At 35.0% G+C, this 22249-nt stretch overlaps 1 protein-coding gene across 8 annotated transcripts in view; it reads left to right on the top strand.

The window, feature by feature from the left end:
* The window catches only part of CEP83 (centrosomal protein 83), a 122653-nt gene that overhangs the window by 34629 nt on the left and 65775 nt on the right, over positions 1-22249 (top strand). For 6 of the 8 annotated variants that reach the window (XM_045467021.1, XM_045467022.1, XM_045467024.1 and 3 more), the window contains 4 exons: positions 2900-3173; positions 3806-3956; positions 12474-12566; positions 14676-14807. In XM_045467021.1, coding sequence (XP_045322977.1) covers positions 3001-3173; positions 3806-3956; positions 12474-12566; positions 14676-14807 — 549 coding nt within the window. In that variant the 5' untranslated portion in view covers positions 2900-3000. Of the gene's footprint in view, positions 1-338; positions 468-2899; positions 3195-3805; positions 3957-12473; positions 12567-14675; positions 14808-22249 lie in introns of those variants that run through there. The other 2 variants (XM_045467018.1, XM_045467026.1) reach the window with 2 other exon arrangements.

Below are 22249 nucleotides of genomic sequence, written 5' to 3'. Positions count from 1 at the left end.
TTTATTCTGTCGTTAGTTTTCCAGTGTCTTCAAGCAGATTTTTAAAACATATGTCCAGATTTTCTTGTCCTAGGCAGGAAGCATGATCTAAATTACCTAGTCCTTTATTACTGGAAGTGAAGGCTATCTTCAGATTTCTTGGTATAAGAGATTGGTAAAACACTTCCCACAGTGTTTAGCTAATTGGGATTTTTGTTTTTTGCTAAAAGCCTCCTTATATAATTAGCATGAAATTTAGAAGTTGTTTCTTTGTAAGCTTGAATATAGAACTGTGGAACCACTTTTGAAGTTCAGAGAAAGACTTCTGTTTTATGAGGCCTTTCTGTCTATGTTACTAGATATCTTCTTGGAGGACTACCATAACTATATTTTCCAAGATTTTCATTGATAAATTGATTACTGCTGAACTGGAGGACAATATATCTGCAAAATACCCAAAAACAGATAAAAAATTCATTCTGACCTTGGTAAGACTTGGCAAATAAGCAGATAGTTTTCTGTGATTCTGAAATTAACAGAGGAGAAAAGTCTGAAAAAGACTATTGGCAGATGAAACCCAGGAGTTCATAACTTTGAGTCAAGAAAATACCAGAGGGCAATACAGGTACATTTGCAACAGAACTAGATTTGGAGATGAGGTTATGAAAACTAATAATGGGAAACCTCATTAAAATGAGGTTGGGAGGTTCAGCAAGGGGAGCTCTCATTCCCTACCAATTGTAGACCCAACAGGAAGAGATGGACTTGACCTTGTACCTGGATGCTACTTTACTATACCAGCTAGAAGAAGAAACACTGCTTTTTGTTTTGTTTTGTTTTAATTTTTGTTTTTTAAGGTTAACAAGGTAATGGTTGTGCTGATTAAGAAACGGATATCCTGAAAAAAAAAAATTAAAAAAAAAAAAAAAGGGGGCGCCTGGGTGGCTCAGTCGGTTGAGCGTCCAACTTCGCTCAGGTCACGATCTCATGGTCCGTGAGTTCGAGCCCTGCATCAGGCTCTGTGCTGACAGCTCAGCTCAGAGCCTGGAGCCTGCTTCAGATTCTGTGTGTCTCTCTCTCTCTGGCCCTCCCCCCGTTCATGCTCTGTCTCTCTCTGTCTCAAAAATAAATAAATGTTAAAAAAAAAAAAAAAAAAAAAAAAAAGAAATGGATATCCTGCAATTAATGAAGTCCTGAAAACTACTTGTAGTAGATTTTACTGCCAGAAGGGAAGAATTTAAATCATTAACTCTATTTTCCTAAAATATCCAGGTCTTATTGAATTTTATTTCTATGGGGACTTAACTTCCATTTTATTTTATTTTTTTTAAGTTTATTTATTTTGAGAGAGAGAAGGTAGGCATGCATGTGCACGTGGGGGGGGGGGAGGGGCAGAGGGAGTGGGAGAGAGAATTCCAAGCAGGCTCAGCATTGTCAGCACAGAGCCTGACGTCGGGCACGAACCTATGAACCATGAGATCATGACCTGAGCTGGAATCAAGAGTCGGACGCTCAACTGACTGAACCACCCTTAACTTCCATTTTAACGTAGGAGTTAGAATATTTGCTGTCAACTAGAATAGAAAATAAAATTATTCATTTTATCTTGGAAATCTTTGTTTCACTAGTAGTGGGACTAAAGGGTAGCTGTTGGTTTTTTCTTATGTAGTTTAAGCTTTTAGCTAATTAAAATTAAAGCCTTATAATGCCTTTTGGTGGTATCATTAGAAAGTATGAGATAAGTTAACATTGCATGTTTCTATCTCTTAAAAATTAATTTGGATCAAAAAGCAGACTCAAAATTATGTGCCAGTTTTATGATCCAGTTAGTTAATTCCCTGACACATGTATACTTTTGACAGGATAATACTGTGGCAGCTGCTACAAACAGTGCACTGTTGCACATTTAACATGAATAATATGTGAAGTTTTCTTGAAGGACTTCTTTCCTTCTGTTAAAATGTGATTTGACAAGAAACCAAAGTAACTTTATTTTAGTTTAAAAGTCATCTTAGGTAATATGCAGACATCACATTAATTTAGCAGAAATGGTATAATACAAGAGAGACTGAGTAATTTGCCATTGGTTTGTGTATGCTAAAGATCTTTTCTTGTAGAAAGAAAAGGTATTTCATGATAACCCATGACCAGTGGAGATGCTATTAGGGAAAGATAAAATAGTCTTGACAAAGATTAAGAAAGCTAAAGGGGGCAGAATTGTTTTGATTAAAACTTTCATTTTTAATTATTTACAATAAGAACACTTTGTCCTTATTTTTTACTTCTAGACAAACATTTAGTTACTTTCATAATCCTGGATCAGTGCTTTTGGGGATAGCTGGGGTGATTTAGTTTCCTGTTCATAGAACAGCGCAAACACATAGGTGATCAACATTTATGTGTGGACTGATTTCTCTTCTGAGTCAATAGCATGAGTACAGCTCACCTTGTGTCAAATAAAAGACCCTTTGTAGGATTAATCACAGACATAGTTACTTGTTGAAGGTCATCTTTGTGAACATTATAATTTTCTCTAGCCATTTGTCAAGTTACAGATGGTTTTTCCCCTGATTTCACAGTGTGGATTTTGTACTAGGATCTTTCTTTCAAGTTTACCCCAGTAGCTTCAGGAACTATCTGTGGTTTGTGAATCCAAGAGGACCTAAACTGGAAAAGTTGGTAGTTCTAGTTAGGTCAGTACTTGAAGATGTGAAATTGATGGTCACATAAGCTTGGTGTGGAAGTAAAGAAAATTTGTTAAGGTATGATTCAACTTTGTTCTTTTTGTTTTATGAACAATTAGAAATCTGAAAATTGGGCTTTGTTATAGAAATGATTGTTGAATAACAAGAAATGATAAAAAGACTGTAACACTGAAAGAGTTTAACTCATCACTAACCAAGTTCATTTCTCTGTGCAGGTATAATTTGGTATCCTGAGTGTCTGTCTTAGCAAGAAGGAAGTGGAAAATACTCTTGAAAAGAAAACTAAGACAATAAGGAAGCCAGAACTTACTTTTACATGGTGATTTGCTCACTTAACAGTATGGACACTTTTCCCACCACATTTCCTCCTGGTGGAGACAGTGGGCTGACATGTTCTCAGTCTGAGGTGCAAAAAATGTTAATTGATGAAAGGTTACGATGTGAACATCATAAAACTAACTATCAGACTCTTAAAGCCGAACACACAAGGTAAATTGCTTAAATTTGGAGGTGAGAGGCCTTATTAAATATTTTTTTGTCTGAATTTGTTCTGGAACATACAGTATATTTTTGTTACAGTATATAGTTTTAAAACTTTTTAATAGTAAAATTTTCACTTTAAAATTAGTTAATTCAAAACTAACCATGATCTCAAGTGTTTTTTGAGTTGATAAAAGTCTTGCTTTGAAAGTAGCAAGACCTAGAAAATTAAATGTATCTAGGTGGCTAAGTGTGTTTTTCCTCCTCAAGTAAAATTGTATTTATTTTGAAAGAGAGAGGGTGGGGGGAGGGCAGAGAGAGGGAAGAGAGAATCCCAAGCAGGCTCCACACTGTTAGTGCAGAGCATGACACGAAGTTCATACCCATGAACCGTGAGATCATATCCTGAGCTGAAATCAAGAGTCAGATGCTTAACCAACTGAGCCACCAGGCGCCCCTTAAGTAAAATTATATTTATAAACTACAGTGTTAATAATTAAGTGAAACTCTATAAAGAAAAGATGTTTGTGAATTTAATGGAATAAGGTCTTGTTCTGTAGTGTTGGTTGATTTTACATAAAGTAAGGTCATTAGAAAGTAAAGGATATCCTTAAAATTGAGTTTTTTTTTTTTTAAATCAGGTTGCAAGATGAGTACATAAAGTCACAAAATGAACTCAAGCGCCTATTAAATGAAAAGCAAACTCACCAGGAAAAATTTCAGCTGCTGCTTGAAGAGCTACGAGGGGAATTAGTAGAGAAAACTAAAGACTTAGAAGAAATGAAACTGCAGGTAAGAAGATACATTTCAGTGAGTACTATTGGGAAGAAATTTCCTCTGCACCTCAAAGTATTTCTAAGCTGGACTAAGAATCAAATGGATATGAGACAAATTAACAAAAGAAAATCAAATTTAGTTTGGTAAGTATTCAGAATCCACACACACAGAATTCCAAAGGCAGGCAACAGGATGCTTATGTGACATCCTGAGCTAGGGAGACCCATAAAGTCTGGGGATACAGGGGAAAGAAGATCATTATCAGGATGGTGAGGGGAGATGTTTGGAAGACAAAGGTTGCCCTGTTAAGTGGTCAAATTTATTAACAGAGGACCTCTGTTAATAGCTCTCCTCTTGGTATAGGTTCTCCTTTCCAATTAAATTTAGGCAGTTGAGGGAGAAGTAAAGAGCTTTTCCTGAATAATCTTCATGCCAACTGGCCCATCTTGGGGAAGCCTGCCCTTTGTGCCTATGGTACAAAAGTAGTCAGATACTGGTAAATTTGGTGAGTTCTGCCTGTATTCTTAATGAGTATTTTGCTGTATTTCCAGGTGGTATAATTTAATATTCTTTCATCTATTCTAGAATGTTAGCTACCACATAGGGTTTAACCATGAAGCTGTTATTTTATGCAAATTTGTATTAAATTATCTGTTCTGATTTAGGTATTGTGCTATTCAGAATAATTAGGGGAAAGGCTGGTTTGAATTGATAAATATTCAGAGTTAAAGAGTATTTTTTAAAGTTTTACTAATTTTCCTTTAAGTATTATGACTGAAACTGAGCTTAAAAAAGACTGATAGGTTTTTTTGAGGTTTTATTTTTTATTAAAAATTATTTTTATTATTGAGGTATAGTTCACAAGACTGATAGTTATTTTTAAGGGGCCACTTGAAAGACTATGAAAACAATATGGACACATAATTTATGTGCGTAATGGAAGGTGAATGGTGTTTCTAAAGCAAAAAATAGTTGATACTGAAGTACTGATTATAGTTTCATTTCTCATTTGCCTAGAAAATAGACCAGAGCCAAACTTAACTATAGCACCAGTCAAACTTACCATAAATTTCAAATTAGTAGATATTAGCAGTGATAATTCTCCTGTATTCATTTAATCTCTAAGTGACACCAACTGTGTATTTCTGCTTATCAAGTGCTTGGTACAAATAATGAGGTATTTTTAATACTGGGATTGTAAGTTGATAGAGTAAAAAGCTACCTTTCATCTAGTAAGTATGGCGTTATCACCCAATTCATGGATTTCTTTGACAGCAGTGTTAAAAGTTGGTCATTCAGTGTCTTGAAATCTTCCGTTGTTGGAAACACCACCATTAAGCTTGGGTTGGAGCCTCTCCTGTGCTGTTTCATTCCTAGGTATATTTGGGACATTTAAACAAATAAAAACCTCAGAAATAGGAGTTGAGTAGGGAAATGTAATTCAAGCCTATAGAATTGGTGGATTAATTTGTTTTGCAATAGTCAGAGACCTACGTAAATGAGAATCAGTGAGCACTGAACCCAAGGAATTCAAAGTATTCTTTAGGCATTGCAGATATAATTACTCTGTTTCTTCAGAGTAACTTCTAGACACGCTGTTTGTACCAAGTGCATACAAACAATAAGCTTAAGAAGACTGGAGTGTTTATATTAGTATCGGAAAAAATAGACTTCTAGACAAAAAGAGTGTCACTTAAGATAAAAAGGTCATTTTTATAACCAAAAATGGGTCAATTCACCAATGAGATGATGGCCTTCAACAAACAGTGGTTTTTATGCCTTCGTTTTGTCATGTAAAGAGGGTAAAAGTTGTTAACTAAACAGGTTGTTGTGAAGACTAATGAGATAACATGTAGATTTTTAGTACAATGTCTGACAGAATAGATAGATACTCATAAATGATGGCCATTTTTCTCTATTTGAATGCAGCCTCCGTAGGGCAGGAGCTTTTTTCAGTGTGTCTCCAGTGCTCAAGTATATTTATATTTGTATTTATATATTTTATAGTAGCAAATATTTGTCAAATGAATGACATGAGTAAATAGAACAAATGAATGAATTGGAAATGTTCTGTTCATATATAATACAATGTTCTTCTCTCATATGTACCTAAAGCTTAAGCATCTTAGATAATTCTCTCATTTGTTCCTGTCTGTCATGAGTTAAATTGTGTCTGCCAAAAAGGTATGTTGAATTTCTAATGCTCGGTACCTCAGAATGTGACCTTGTTTGAAAATAGAGTCTTTGCAGATGTAATTAGTTAAGGTGAGGTCATACTGAAGGATGATGGGTCCTTAATCCAGTATGACTGGTGTCTTTAGAAGAAGTAGAGAACAGACACAAAGACAGAAACATGGGTGAGGGCAGCGGGGGAGGTGGGGAGAATAATCCTATAGTGACAGAAGCAGAGATCCAAGTGCTGCAACTGCCAAGGAATGGCCAGGATCACCAGCACTCCACCAGGAGCTAGAGTGATGCAAAGAAGGATCCTTCCCTACAGTTTTCAGAGGGAGTGTGGCCTTGCTGGCACCTTGATTTTGGACTTCTAGCCTGTGAGACAATAAATTTCTGTTGTTTTAAGATACCTAGTTTGTGGTATTTTGTTATGGTAGCTCTAGGAAACTGACACACTATCCAAAGCAGAATTCCTTTTTAGAACATTTGTGACACAGGGATTTTTATTCTCTGCTTCATTGCTTTCAGTGCAAGAGAACCCAGTGAATGTTTAAAGTGATCCAGTTCCATTTATGGATTGGAGTGTGTTAAATATTTTCCCGCTCATGTTGAAATGAAATCATCCTCCCTGTGGTCTCTCTGTTGGTTCTTGTGCTATTCCTTGGATCTACACAAAATAACTTAGGACATTTCTCCATGTGATAACTTCCCAGATGTTCATTGGCAAATATAATTTATCTGGTAAAGTTTCTGTTTTTCAAGATAAACATAACTGGTTTCTATATGATATGTATCTGGCAAAAATAAGCTAAAGAAAGATCTCTCTATATATTTATATACACATGTTGAAGCAATGTAGCTGTTTGCTTTATGGATGTTTGCAATTTGTACAAATTGTGGGTTGAATAAAGTCAATTCAACAAAGTAGAATCAGCAAGAAATATTTTAATAAATGTGTATGAAAGGTGATTTTCAGAATAAACATGTATTATCTTGTCTACCTGCAGAATGCCTTTTCTGAGTTAAGATTTAATACCCCTTTGGCTTTTATAGAAAAGTGATAGAAAAGACAGTCAGAATATTTCTGTCTCATTGGTGTAGTTGTAGTGAATGGGAATAGTAATAGTGTCGGACTTTTAGGATGATTGTAAAGATGAAATGAGACAATGCATAGGAAGTGTTGGTACAGTGCTTTGATATAATAAGTAGTTAGAACATGTTAGCTATTGTTACTGTTATGTACCATGTTAGCCAAACCTTTTTTTTTTAATATGAGTTATTTGATATATTTTCTGATACAAATTTTAAAAGTTACTTTACCAGAAATGTATGTGATTTCTTTATGCTGCCAGGCAATTGAAACTTTATAAGCCAGTTTTTTCCCATTTTATTTGGCCACTAGGAAACTCAGCAAAATTCATTATTCAGTTTGTCATTAACTTGTTAAGAACCTCTGGCACAGCAATATTTGCCTTCTTAAGTTAAAACATTCTTTAGAAAATAATTGGTCTGTTTTTTATCAACATAACAAGTGTTGGTATAATACAGATTTAATATAGGTAATGACACATTTTTGTTAAATTTCTTTTGAGACAAGTGGTGGCAGTATTCCATTAGAAGTCTAAGACACAGCATACTTTCCTCCTAAAATAGCATGGGGAAAACTCTCTAACTCTATGTGTGTTTTCGTGGGGGGAGGGAGGAGGATAGATTTTTTTTTTTTTTTTTTAGTGTGTGTGCTTGTTTTTTAGAAGATTCTTAAGAGATAAAAAAAAAAATCTTACAGAGACTTTTATCAGAGAGCTTGTAGATCATAAGACTCTTGTGTAGTTACCAAGTTACCAACTTCGGTGTTCTTTTCTCTTTTGTGTAGATCCATATTTCCATTTGTATTATTTTGCTACTTTCTTAAAGATTTTCTTTAACGTTTCTTATAGTACAGATCTATTGGTGAGAATTTTTTTCAGCTCATATATCAAAAAATAATTGATTTTAAAGGTATTTTTGCTGAGTATTGATTTCTAGGTTGACTGTCTCCCTAGTACTTTAAAGGTATTGCTCTCTCTTTTCACAGATATTTTTTCACATAAGAAATTTGCTGTCATTCTTATCTTTGTTCTGTGTATGCAGTGAGTCTTTTTTTTCTTGGCTGCTCTTAAGATTTTCTCTTTTTTGCTGAATTTATTTTTTTAAGTAGGCTCCACACCCAATGTGGGGCTTGAAGCACGACTCTGATTTTAAGAGTTGCATGCTCTACTGACTGAGCCAGCCAGGCCCTCCTCTTTATTGCTGATATTGGCAATTTGATTGACATGCCTTGTACTTCATCTTTCTGGTACTTAGGATTTATTGAGCTTCTTTGGTCTATGGGCTTACAGTTTTTATCACATATAGAAAATTGTTGTACTTTACTTCAGAAAAAAGTTTTTTCTGCCTTCTTTGATCTCCTTGGTGATCCCATTATTAGGCTACTTAAAGTTCTACCATAGTTCACTCTCAGTTCATTTATTTTCAATCTTTTTTGTCTCCTTGTTGCATTTTGAATAGATTCTGTTGTCATGTCTTCAAGTTCACTGATCTCTTTTCTTCTGCAGTGTTAAGCAGCCATTAATCCTGTATGGTGTATTTTCATTTCAGAAATTGTAGTTTTTAATCTGAAGTCCAATTTTGATCTTTTTCATACCTTCCTTATATCTACTTAACATGTTCAATATTTTCTCTAGCTTTTTGAACATATGGAATTCAATTATAATAACTTTTAATGTCTTTGCTAATTCTCAAATCTGTATCACTTCTGAGTTGGTTTTGGTTGGTTGATTTTCTTGTTTATTGTGGGTAATATTTTCCTGCTTCTTTGCATGTCTGATAAATTCTTTTGGATGCTAGACATTGTTAATTTTATTTTGAATACTAGATGGTTTTGTATTCTGGTAAATACTCTTGAGCTTTGTTCTGGGACACAGTTACTTGGAAGCAGTTTCATCTTTCTCATCTTTCTGAGTCTTGCTTTTAAGATTGGTTGAGAGCAGGTTAATGTTTAGTGCTCCTTATTTGTCAATACTGAGAACCTTCTCAGTACTCATTTCTCAGTGAAATGAAGTTTTTCAGCCTGACTTTTGGGAAAAACAACTATTCATACCTCTGTGTGAGTTCAGATTACTTATCCATCTAATTCTTTCAGATCGTTCTTTTCCTGGCTTTAATTAAATATTTTCTATACATGCATGTGCTGATTGGGGTACTCTACTGAATGAGTCAACAGGGACCTTTTGCAGGTCTTCATAATTTTGTGTGCCACCCTCTTTTCTGGTACCCTGTCTTGTGACTCTTGCCACACTGCTCCTTCTGGATTCTCAGTTCCATTTGCTTAGGTCAGAGAGTCCATCAGACATCGCCTGGATATCTCTTCCTGTGGCCTGGCAGCATTCTCAAAGCTTACTTTCTTTGTTGTTTGTCTCTCAGAGATCTCTGTTGCTTTATTAGGCCCATTGTCTTGAAAACGGATTTTTGTCTCTTCTTTTATTCTAGCAGGAGAATAAATCTGATTTCTTTTATGCCATCTGTTGGAAGTGGAAGCACTTTTATTTCTAATTAACCTTTAATTACAGAAGTCTCAAACAAGCCCTGAGGTAGGGAGGGTGGTTGTATTGCATCCTCACATACCCATCACCCACCATCATAATTTCAATAATTACCATCTCTCAACCAGTCTTGTTTTATCTTCTGACATCCCTGCTCTGTCCTTGAACCACTCTGGATTATTTTGACACAAATCATATTATCTCAACTCAAAATATTTTGGTATGTATCTTTATTACATCCCAAGGCAATCTCTCCTTTAAAAGCATAGTCATAATGCCATTATCATACCTAAAAGTACTTATTCCTTAATTCTTTTTTATATTGCATCTTTGTTGACATTTCCCTCATTTTCCCACAGTTTTGCTTGCTTAAAGTTGGTTTTTTTGAAACAGGAATCAAATGAGGCTTATCTATTATTACTCTGTTCCTTTTAATTACCACCTCTTCTCAGATTGGACTCCTGATGCTATTACCCAGACTCTTGACATCATAAACCAGATTGTAACAAGAGCTTTCTATCTGGTTTCCCAACTCCATTCACTGAAATTGTTTTCCCCCCATAGTCACCAGTTTTCTCCTGCCAAAGGTTTTGATCCATTTTGCTTCTTCCTAAAATGTAGATATGGTGATGCCATTCTTAAGCTTGAATACCTTCAGTGAATAACCAAGGCACAGAGACATATGTATAGCATGCCTTTCTTTATGTAAAAATTAAAAGTTGTGTGTGTGTATATATTTGTATATTATTTCAAGAAGAATACATAAAAGTTAGCAATGATAGCTTTTTTTTTTTTTTTAATGTTTATTTATTTTTGAGACAGAGAGAGACAGAGCATGAACGGGGGAGGAGCAGAGAGAAAGAGGGAGACACAGAATCTGAAGCAGGCTCCAGGATCTGAGCTGTCAGCCCAGAGCCCGATGCGGGGCTCGAACTCACGGACCATGAGACTGTGACCTGGGCTGAAGTCGGACGCTTAACCGACTGAGCCACCCAGGCGCCCCTAGCAATGATAGCTTCTTAAGAGGGAAACTGGATGACTGAAGTAAAAAAGACTTAGGTTTTTAATATTTTTTGTTTCAATTATTTTATTTATGTAATTATATTCATTTTAAGTAAAAAACTTTTTTTTTTTAAAAAGTACTACTGAATACTGAGTAAATTATAAGAGTGTAAACCTCATACCTAGGAATTTTCTACTCTGTACCCTTCCCTTTTGTTCCTAGCCAGGGTGCAGCTCTGCTAGGTGGCATTTGGAAATGTTTCAACATGGCCCTGATCATCACAGTATCTAGAGAGTATTAGTGCACAGGGATCCAGGATTCTAAATTGTCTATGGTGCTTAGTGTGGTTCAATTCAAAATGCCTTTAGCTTAACTTTGAGGATCATTTTTCTCCCCAAGGAATTTAAAATGTTATCCATTCTTAGTTTTTGTGTTCTATTGAAGCTTTAGTTTTCCTATTCCTTTGATGCACCACTATTTCTATACATAAAATCTTCTCTTTTTACCTGTTTGATGAGCTTATGTTGGTTAATTTTGTAGTTATTTGTATGCATAAGTTATTTTTCATATGAGAGTTTGAGCTTCTTACAGAGTTAGAAATGTTTCCTGTGAGTTTTTGTGATCTTTAGAAAGTTAGGCTCTGTGTATACTTCAGTTTCTGTAAAAAAAGGATGATAATATAGCTACATTGAGGATCATTGCAAGGTTTAAATAAATTGGTAAATGCATGTAAGGTATTTAGAACAGCATGTTATGTAGATTATATAATATATTGCAGAATACTATGTATAGTAAATATTCTGGAAAGTTTCTGGGCTGTGTGGAATATTGATGAATAAATGAATGAATTAAACTGAGTAGTATTCTTCATTTTCAGAGATTAATGTAAATATAAACTAGGTTTTTGTTTTATAACCAGTATTCGTTCATTCTTTCAAGAAATAATAATTGAGTGATCCTATGTGCCAGGCAGTAGTGTGTGGTGTTGGAAATACACCATGGTGAATAGAGATTGTGTTTGCCCTTACAGAGCTTACTTAAATACGTAATTACTTCCTAAAATCTGAGTTCTATCAGAGAGCTATAATAGGGAGGAACCTTGTTTTGGTGGCCAGAGTAAAAATCAGCCTTTTCTGATTGAAAATAAGAAGTCTGAAGATAAGAAATAAAAATTAAAATTAAAAAAAAAAAAATCTGAAGAGGGTCGTCTAGGTGGCTCAGTTGGTTAAGTGTCCAACATTGGCTCAGGTCATGATCTCCTGGTTTGTGGGTTTGAGCCCTGTGCTGACAGCTCAGAGCCTGGAACCTGCTTTGGATTCTGTGTCTCCCTCTCTCTCTGTCCCTCCCCCACTCACTCTCTGTCTCTCAAAAAGAAATAAACTTAAAAAAAAAAGTCTTAAGAATTCTCTGTGATATACCAAATTATTACACCTTTATTTTAATTGCTTTAGAAAATAGTTAGCTGTTGTATCATGCATGGTAACCTAGGCTGCCAACATAGTTATTCTCAACAGTCATAGTAATAATAGGGAGTATCTTTACCTCATGTTAATGGGATTTTTGACATCTCTGACGCCCTGAAATTGTGATCTTAAAGTATTGTTTCAAATAATGGTTCTATTTATGTAGTGATTACTGTAAAGTTAAGTATATTGCATAATTTCTATGAATTGAATTTTCTTGTTTTATTTAGGTGTTGAAACTTGGTGAATTCTTGATTTTAGTATTTGTGATTTCATATTTAGAATTGTTTTATATTTCTCTACATATTAGGTGTTAACTCCACAAAAGTTGGAACTGTTACGAGCCCAGATACAACAAGAATTAGAAACTCCAATGAGGGAACGTTTTAGGAATCTGGATGAAGTAAGTAATTTATATGGAAGGAACTGTGCATTTGTCTTTATGTGACTGATTAAAACCATTATCCCCCTTCTTAGAAGCCTTGCAGTAGCACCTCTTCTAACTCAAGAATCCTTACTTTTAGGACTGCACAAGATGAGGTCCCATAATCTGTCCGACTTCCTTTCCTCCATCCACTTTGGCTTCTTTGATGTTTCTTTGGCACTCCAGAAATGGAGCAAATCAAGAATCTTTGTGTTAGCTCTTACTTGTGACATGAACAGTGTCCTTCCAGATATCTCTTGGCCAACTTCCTCCTCTCTTTTAAGTCTTTATTGAAATGTCACTTTCTCAATGAGGCCAGCTTTGACTAGTATTTCCATTTAATTTTCTTTCTGCCTTTCCCATCACTTCTTAGACCTTTGGATCCCCATTTACCCTGCTCTACTTTTTATTTTTCTCTAGTACTAATCATGTTCTCATATGATGTATAATATTTATATTTTCTATACTACCATCTCTAGAATGTAAGTTGCATGAGAGAAGGAACCTTTATCTGTTTGGTTCATTGTATATTCCAAGTTCCTAGAATGGTTCCTAGCATACAGTAGGTGCTCAATTAATATTTGTGGAATGAAAGAGTATATTTCATGCAACCTCATAAAAATAAAAATTTGTTACAGTTTTCCTTTAGATTGAAAGGTTTCCTTCCTTTTATGAGATATTGGTATAATATGACTAAATGTTTAATCAATGGAATAGGAAAAGATGACGTATATTAAGTACTATGCTTGACAACTTATATATGCAACCTTATTTAACAAATAGACCAGGACTTATACATAACAAATGAATATTGTCCCCTTCCAGATGAATCCGTTTGGAAAGCTGTAGTTTAGTGATGCTGCATTGCACAGAAACAGTTGTAGAATCTGCTTTTATAAATGGCTTATTGGCCTGATAAAGTTGTCTTTTGAATATCCTCCTGGTGGATAACCAAAGCATTACGGTTGAGAGGAGACTTAATTTTGGGATGTAAACAAAGCCACTTAGACTTAAAATAGGCAATCAAGTTAAGTAAAACCTTAAAAAAAAGTATGTTTCTAATAAAATCATGAAACCCATTTTCTTGGCTTGTAAACTGGCTTAGAGAAATCTTTCAGCTAAAGACTTACAGTGATCTGAGTATTTTAGGAGGCATTCTTATTACTTAATTACCTGATGAATGTTGAAATAGTATCTCCTTCGTCTTCTCTATTGCCTGAGTTGTTACTGAATTTAGAATACTGGCAACTTTTGTAGTGTTAGTAAGCAGAATTGGAAGCATACCAGAGAGTTGCATGTATTCCTGGTTAGAAAGGTTGGTACTACCTATATTCTTTAGACTGGTGTGTTGAACTATCATTGTAATATTATATATAACACATATTGTATCTATATATAATTTATTATTGTTATTTTTAGGCATGAGTGAGCATATGTGTATGAGCAGGGAGGGATAAAAGGAAAGGGAACCTTAAGCAGGCCTACACCCAGTGTGGGTCCCTCCAAGGGGCTTGATCTCACAACCTGAGATCATGACTTGAGCCAAAATCAAGAGTCAGATCTTTAACCAACTGAGCCACCCAGGCGCTCCTATCATTGTACTATTTGATTGAACCTTAAGTTATTGTACTAAATATTCAAATAATCTTTTATCTACTTTGAATTCATCCTGTCTGGCTTTCAGGAGGCTATTTTCTATTTTACTGTAGAGTTAATTTTTAAAAATTAATTATGTTTTGAAAGGTGTACTACATTCTTAAATATTAGTTTTTTAAGCCCAGAGGTCAAAAGTGTTGATGTGCTATTCATTTTTATTATTATGAGAATCAGTGAGGAAATAAGGTTAATTGAATGATAATTTGCTTTATTGGCACTTTCTTAAGAATGTACTGATTCTGTATATAGGATTCTTGTCATAAAATTTTTTTTTCAGGGTTTATTTATACTTATGTTAAGCTTATTTTTTACTTTTTAGAATGGCTTTCAATATAATGCACTTTAAAATTATATTTGCAAAAGCGATTTTTGGAGTAAGTACAAATTTCATTTATAAACTTGTCTGTCATAAATTGCAATCTTTTAATTTAGGAAGTGGAAAAGTATAGAACTGAATATAATAAACTCCGCTATGAACATACATTTCTTAAATCAGAATTTGAACACCAGAAAGAAGAATTTGCACGTCTTCTACAAGAAGAAAAAATAAAATGTGAATCAGAGGTGAGTGACTATACTAGTTTAAGTCATTATTATCCTTCTAGACAGTAAAATTTTGTTTTTTGTAAATCCAAGTTAGAGTTGATTGCATAAATAAGTTTCATTAATTAATGGTGAAGTATTTGGCATGATTTTCATCTGCTCTGTAGTAACAGTTTTGTGTGTGTGAACATTCTTTTTGGCTATTAGATTTTCCTCTTTTTTTCCTCCTTTATTTTGCCCCAGTCAATGCACATAGACAGCCCCTTTTCTCCCATAGCCACAGAGACAGACTTCTTTTAACAAATATAGTTTGTTTATATCATTTTTTATGTGTCACTGTCCCCCTCTACTTTTTGGGACCAAACCACATCCAGGAGAGTCCCAACTATCAGCCCATGTACCTTGTTTCTACTGAGAGAAATAAGGGATTTATACTTTATGGTGTGCCCATCACATTCAAGAAGTGAAATTTGTTCTTTCTGACATCTACAACTGCGGAATTTTCTTTCTGCTGCCTACAGCATGTTCCCCTACTCTATCTCTATTGTTTGGGCAGCCTTTCTACTAATTTTGTGTTTTGTCTCCTAATTTTGCCAAAAATGAGATAATGTGTTTATCATTCTTTATGTAGTTTTTACATGATTTTTTTCAGGATGGAAAGAAGTACCAATTTTGTCCTGCTATATTCAAATAAGATAATGCTGGTTGAATTTGTTAAAAAAAAAAAAAAAAAAAAGCTTGGTATCTGCAACTATGTGAAACATTCTGTGTACAAACACATCTGCATTATGTATTTATTTTGTTGTCTTTATTTGGAATTAAGAATTAGAATATACTCACCTTCCTTAACCAATTTCTAACTGGATCAAACTGATCTATTTTTAATCAATGAGCATACTGTTCCATGATTGTTTGATGTGTAAGAAGCTCTATGAACATTGGATCGTTTGAGTCCACTGATGATACAGTACTAGAAAACTATAAATACTTATATAATAGCCTTTTTTATTAAAAAATTCTTTACAACTTTAAATGCTTTGTTCACATATAATCTTACTTTTGTTATAATAGTGAGATGGGACAGGACTGTATTATTTTATCCATTTAAAGTGAGGACACTTGAAGGGTGCCTGGCTGGCCTAGTCAGTAGAGCATGCGACTAAATAATAAAATCTAAAATAATAAATCTAAAATGTAAAATAAGAAAATCTAAAAAAAAAAGGACACTTGAAGCACAAGATAAGCAACTTGAGCAAAGTGACATAGAGGGTCAACAGCCAAGTTTACAGTAGAACTCAGGCACCCCAACTATCAGCCCAAAGTTTTTAAAGTTTGAAATTACCAATGATTTGAAGTTGACAAACCAATTAGGAGCCATCCACCAACTAATTTTGTCAAGAGATCTGTCAATCTATACTCCTTATGATGATGAAAGGTTTTGCATCTGTAATTTTGACAGACCTAAAGGAATTACATTTAAAAATTTTCTTGTGGAAAATAGGAATTAAAGATTTCCAGCCTAAAATGTAGGTTTAGTGTATTGAAGAGTAACCACTGAGGTTAAGGATACTGGTGCTTTATGTTATACTCTGCATTTCAAATCTAATGTTGATGTTTATCTGGTAGTGATTATTTGTATTCTCTATTTTCTTAGTTTTATTGTTTTTCTAAAGGATGAAACCTGCATCTGAAATCTGATGACTAATCTAGTTTTCACCCTTGAAAGATCAAATAATATTCACTAAAATTTTCAAGGGATCAGTGGTGTCATTAATTTTCCTAGTTTAAATGTCTTATGACATTGTTAGAAATCTGAAGATAAACAGCTAGCTTAGAAGCCATAATTAACAGAGACTAGAAGAGTAAAACTTTCCAATAAGACCAAAGTACTTTCTACTTCCCAATTGATTATTCAGGGACAGTATTAATTAGTGGATAATTGGATATGCTCTTTCATTCCATCACTTTATACTCCAGTTTCTATATACAAGAATAGTAAAACCTAGTGATATGATTGTAGATCAGGAGACAGGAGTAAAACTTCAAAGTGAAGACGACTCTTGCCATCTTCCAATTTTACAATTTAAACTGGCATAAAATATATTAGTTTGTACTAAAAATAATTGGCTTTTCTTGCGTTAATTAAGGATTCACACAGTACCTATGCATTTTCACTTCTACAGGTAAAAGAAGTGACTGAATATTCTTTACTGTGTTGGTGCTTATATGAATAGGAAGATTCTGTTAGTGTTTTCATGAGAAGGCCTCCTGTGATTCACATTTCCCTCATGATATTCTGAATTAAAAAGAATGTATTAAAGTAGATGTCTTTATCTTATGAGTAAGATAATGTCATGATTTTTCAATGCATTTGGCTGTAAGTACATACTAAGTCTGGACTACATACAGATGCAATTCTGAAGTTGCCTATATAGGCATTGTTTAAAGTGATATGCTGTGTTTTCATTATATTATTTTGTGTCTAATTTTATATGCTGCAAATAGTAATGAAGAACAATACAAAGGGTTTTAGGTACAGGTGATTATACTGGTTGACTGAAAGAGTGAAAGAAGCAAGAGTAATTCAGTGAGGAAGTATGATGTTGAGAGAGGGGCAGTGAGCACTGCATCATATAAAAAACTTTAGAGTGGCAATGTACAATGACAGGTCCATGAGATTATTCCATCAGGCTCTCCAGACTGAGCTCTACCTTGACTTTTATTGGGCTGATAAGATGCTTAATCTCCTGTGACAAAAAGAATTTTTCTGGGTCCCTATTACCACAGGCTATTTTTTTTCTTTTTTCTTTTCCTTTTTGTTTTAAATCAAATTATTTTATTGTCAGTGTTAGATTTTCAGTGTAATTTATAATAGCATTCACAATAATACCCTATGTTTCATTTTTGGCAGATTTATACAGTGTAGTCTTGGCTTTGGGAGTAGATTCCCGTGATTCATCACTTATATACAACACCCAGTGCTCATCCCGATAAGTGCCCTCCTCAGTGCCCATCTCTCATTTTCCCTGCTCAACCCCCCACCTCAACCCCCCACCCCCATCAACCCTCAGTTTGTTCTCTATTTACGAGTCTCTTATGGTTTGCCTCCCTCTCTGTAACTTATTTTTCCTTCCCCTGTGGTTTTCTATCAAGTTTCTCAAATTCCACATATGAGTAAAAAATAAGATATTTGTCTTTTTCTGACTTATTTCACTTAGCATAATACCTTCCAGTTCCATCCACATTAGATTTCATTCTTTTTCATTGCTGAGTAGTATTCCAGTGTGTGTGTGTGTGTGTGTGTGTGTGTGTGTGTGTGTGTGTGTGTGTGTACGTACACCACATCTTCTTTATCTATTCATCAGTTGATGGACATTTGGGCTCTTTCCATAATTTGGCTGTTGTTGAAAGCACTGGTATAAACATTGGGGTACATATGCCCCTATGAATCAGCACTCCTGTATCCATTGGGTAAATTCCTAGTGGTGCTATTGCTGGGTCATAGGGTAATTCTGTTTTTGATTTTTATAGGAATTCCACACTGTTTTCCAGAGTAGCTGCACCAGTTTACATTCCCACTGACAGTGCAAGAGGGTTCCTCTTTCTCCACATCCTTGCTAACATCTGTTGTTTCCTGAGTTGTTAATTTTAGCCACTCTGACCGGTGTGAGGCAGTATCTCAACATAATTTTGATTTGTATTTCCCTGATAATGAGCAGTGATGAGCATCTTTTCATGTGTCTGTTAGCCATCTGGATATTTTCTTTGGAAAAGTGCCTATTCATGTCTTCTGCTCATTTCTTCACTGGATTATTTGTTTTTTGGGTGTTGAGTTTGGTAAGTTCTTTATACATTTTTGATACTAACCCTCTATCCAGTATGTCATTTGCAATATCATCTCCCATTCTTCTGGTTGCCTTTTAGTTTTATTGATTGTTTCCTTTGCTGTGCAGAAGCTTTTTATCTTGATGAGGTCCCAATAGTTCATTTTTGCCTTTATTTCCCTTGCCTTCAGAGGCATGTCTAGTAAGAAGTTGCTGCAGCCAAAGTCAAAGAGGTTGTTACCAGTTTTCTCCTCTAGGATTTTGATGCTTTCCTGTCTCACACTTAGGTCTTTCATCCATTTTGAGTTTATTTTTGTGTATGGTGTAAGAAAGTGGTCCAGTTTCATTCTTCTGCCTGTTGCTGTCCAGTTCTCTCAGCACCATTTGCTGAAGAGACTATCTTTTTTCCATTGGATACTCATTCCTGCTTTGTGGAAGATTAGTTGGCCATACCTTTGTGGGTCCATTTCTGGGTTCTCTATTCTATTCCATTGGTCAATGTATCTGTTTTTGTACCAGTACCATACTGTCTTGATGATTGCAGCTTTGTAATATAGGCTAAAGTCCAGGATTGTGATGCCTCCAGCTTTGCTTTTTTTTTTTTTTTTTCAACATTACTTTGGCTATTCGGGGTCTTTTGTGGTTCCATACAATTTGTAGGATTGTTTGTTCTAGCTTGAGAAGAATGCTCTGCTATTTTGATTGGGATTGCATTGAATGTGTAGATTGCTTTGGGTAGTAGTATCGACATTTTAACAATATTTGTTCTTCCAATCCATGAGCATGGAATGTTTTTCCATTTCTTTGTGTCTTCTTCAATTTTTTTTGTAAGCTTTCTATAGTTTTCAGCATACAGATGTTTTACCTTTTTGGTTAGGTTTCTTCCTAGGTATTTTATGGTTCTTGGTGTACTTGTAAATGGGATCGATTTCATGATAGCTCTTTCTGTTGCTTCATTATTGGTGTATAGAAATGAAACTAATTTCTGTACAATTGATTTTATATCCTGTGACTTGACTATATTCAGTATCAGTTCTAGCAATTTTTTGGTGGCGTCTTTCGGGTTTTCCATTTAGAGTATCATGTCATGTATGAAAAGTGAAAGTTTGATTTCTTTGCCAATTTGGATGCCTTTTATTTCATTTTGTTGTCTGATTGCTGAGACTAGCACTTCCAACACTACATTAAACAACAGTGGTAAGAGGGGACATCCCTGTCGTGTTCCTGATCTCAGGGGGAAAGCTTTCAGTTTTTCCCCATCGAGGATATTATCTGTGGGCACTTCATATATGGCTTTTATGATGGTAAGGTATGTTCCTTCTAGCCTGACTTTCTTGAGAGTTTTTATTAATTCTCAATAAAATTGTTGAATTTGATTTGCTAGTATCTTGTTGAGAATTTTTACACCCATGTTCATCAGGGATATTGACCTGTAATTCTCCTTTTTAATGGGGTCTTTGAGAATGAGGTAATGCTGGCTTCCGAGAATGAGTCTGGAGGCTTTCCTTCTGTTTCTATCTTTTGGAACAGCTTGAGAACAATAGGTATTAACTCTGCTTTAAATGTCTGGTAGAATTGCCCTGGGAAGCAATCTGACCCAGGACTCTCTATTTGTTGGAAGATTTTTGATAACCAGTTCAACTTCTTTGCTGATTATGGGTCTGTTCAAATTTTCTATTTCTTCCCATTTGAGTTTTGGTAGTGTGTGAGTGCCTAGGAATTTGTCCATTTCTTCCAGATTGTCTATTTTGTTGGCATATAATTTTTCATAGTATTCTCTAATACTTGTATTTCTGTGGTGTTGGGTCTGATCTCTCCTTTTTCATTCATGATTTTATCTGTTTGGGTCGTCACTCTTTTCTTTGTGAGAAGTCTGGCTAGGGGTTTATCAATTTTGTTTATTCTTTCAAAGAACCAGCTCTCAGGTTCATTGATTTGTTCTGTTTTTTTTGGATTCTATATATTTTTAATTTCTGCTCTAATCTTTATTATTTCTCTTCTTCTGCTGGCTTTGGGTTTTCTTAGCTGCTCTGTTTCTAGTTCTTTTAGATGTGAGGTTAGATTCTGTGTTGGGATCTTTCTTGCTTCTTGAGATAGGTCTGGATTGCAATGTATTTTCCTCTTAGGACTGCCTTTGCTGCATCCCAAAGGATTTGGACTCTTGTGTTATTTTCATTTGCTTCCATATATTTTATAATTTCTTTAATTTCCTGGTTGACCCATTCATTCTTTAGTAGGATGTTCTGTAACCCCCATGTATTTGGAGGCTCTCCAAATTTCTTCTTTGGTGGATTTCAAGTTTCATAGCATTGTGATCTGAAAATATGCATGGTATGATCTCAGTCCTTTTATATTTGTTGAGGGCTGTTTTGTGACCCAGTATGTGATCTGTTTTGGAGAATGTTCCATGTGCACTTGAGAAGAATGTGTATTCTGCTGCTTTTGGATGAAAAGTTCTGAATATATCTGTTAAGTCCATCTGGTCCAGTGTATCATTCAAGACTATTGTTTCCTTATTGATTTCCTGCCTAGATGATCTGTCTAGTGCTATAATTGGAGTATTAAAGTCACCTACAATTACAGTATTATTATCAATACATTTGCTTATGTTTGTGATTTGTATATTTGGGGTTTCCACGTTGGGGGCATAAACATTTACAATTGTTAGCTTTTCTTGATGGATAGACCCCTTAATTATGATATAATGCCCTTCTTCATCTCTTGTTAGTCTTTGGTTTAAAATCTAGTTTGTCTGATATAAGTATGGCTACTCTGGGTTTCTTTTGACATCCAGTAGCATTTTCCATCCCCTCACTTTGAATATTTACGTGTCCTCAGGTCTAAAATGAGTCTCTAACGGGTAGCATATAGATGGATCTTGGTTTTTTTATCTGTTTTGATACCCTGTGTCTTTTGATTGGGTCATTTAGTCCATTTACAGTCAGAGTAATTATTGACAGTTAGGGATTTAGTGTCATTGTGTTATCTGTAGGTTTTTGTGCCTGTAGTGATGTCTCTGGTCCTTTGTGATCTTTGCTACTTTCCACTCACAGAGTTCCCCTCAGGATCTCCTGCAGGGCTGGTTTAGTAGTCATGAACTCCTTTAGTTTTTGTTTGTCTGGGAAAGCTTTTATCTCTCCTTCTATTCTGAATGACAGCCTTGCTGGATAAAGGATTCTTGGCTGCATATTTTTCCTATTTAGCGCATTGAATATTTCCTGCCACTCCCTTCTGGCCTGCCAAGTTTCAGTGGACAGGTCTGCTATTACCCTTATGTGTCTACCCTTGTAGGTCAAGGCCCATTTGTCCCTAGCTGCTTTCAGAATTCTCCCTTTATCTTTGTATTTTGCCAGTTTCACTATGATATATTGATGATCAGTTTTTGTTGATTTTGAAGGGAGTTCTTCGTGGCTTCTGGCCTTGGATGTCTGCTTCCTTCCTCAGATTAGGGAAGTTCTCAGCTATAATTTGTTCAAATAAACTTTCTGCCCCCTTGTGTCTCTCTTCTTCTTCTGGAACTCCTATGATAGGGATATTACTACATTTTCATTGAATCCCTTAGGTCTCTAATTCTCCCCTTGTGGTCTAATAATTTCCTGTCCCTCTTTTTCTCAGCTTCATCATTTTCCATAATTTTAT

The sequence above is a fragment of the Leopardus geoffroyi genome, chromosome B4 (genome assembly GCF_018350155.1).
Source record: "Leopardus geoffroyi isolate Oge1 chromosome B4, O.geoffroyi_Oge1_pat1.0, whole genome shotgun sequence".
Classification (NCBI taxonomy): Eukaryota; Metazoa; Chordata; class Mammalia; order Carnivora; family Felidae; genus Leopardus; species Leopardus geoffroyi.
Note: the sequence above shows the minus strand (reverse complement) of the source record. Positions and strands in the feature narration are given on the sequence as shown.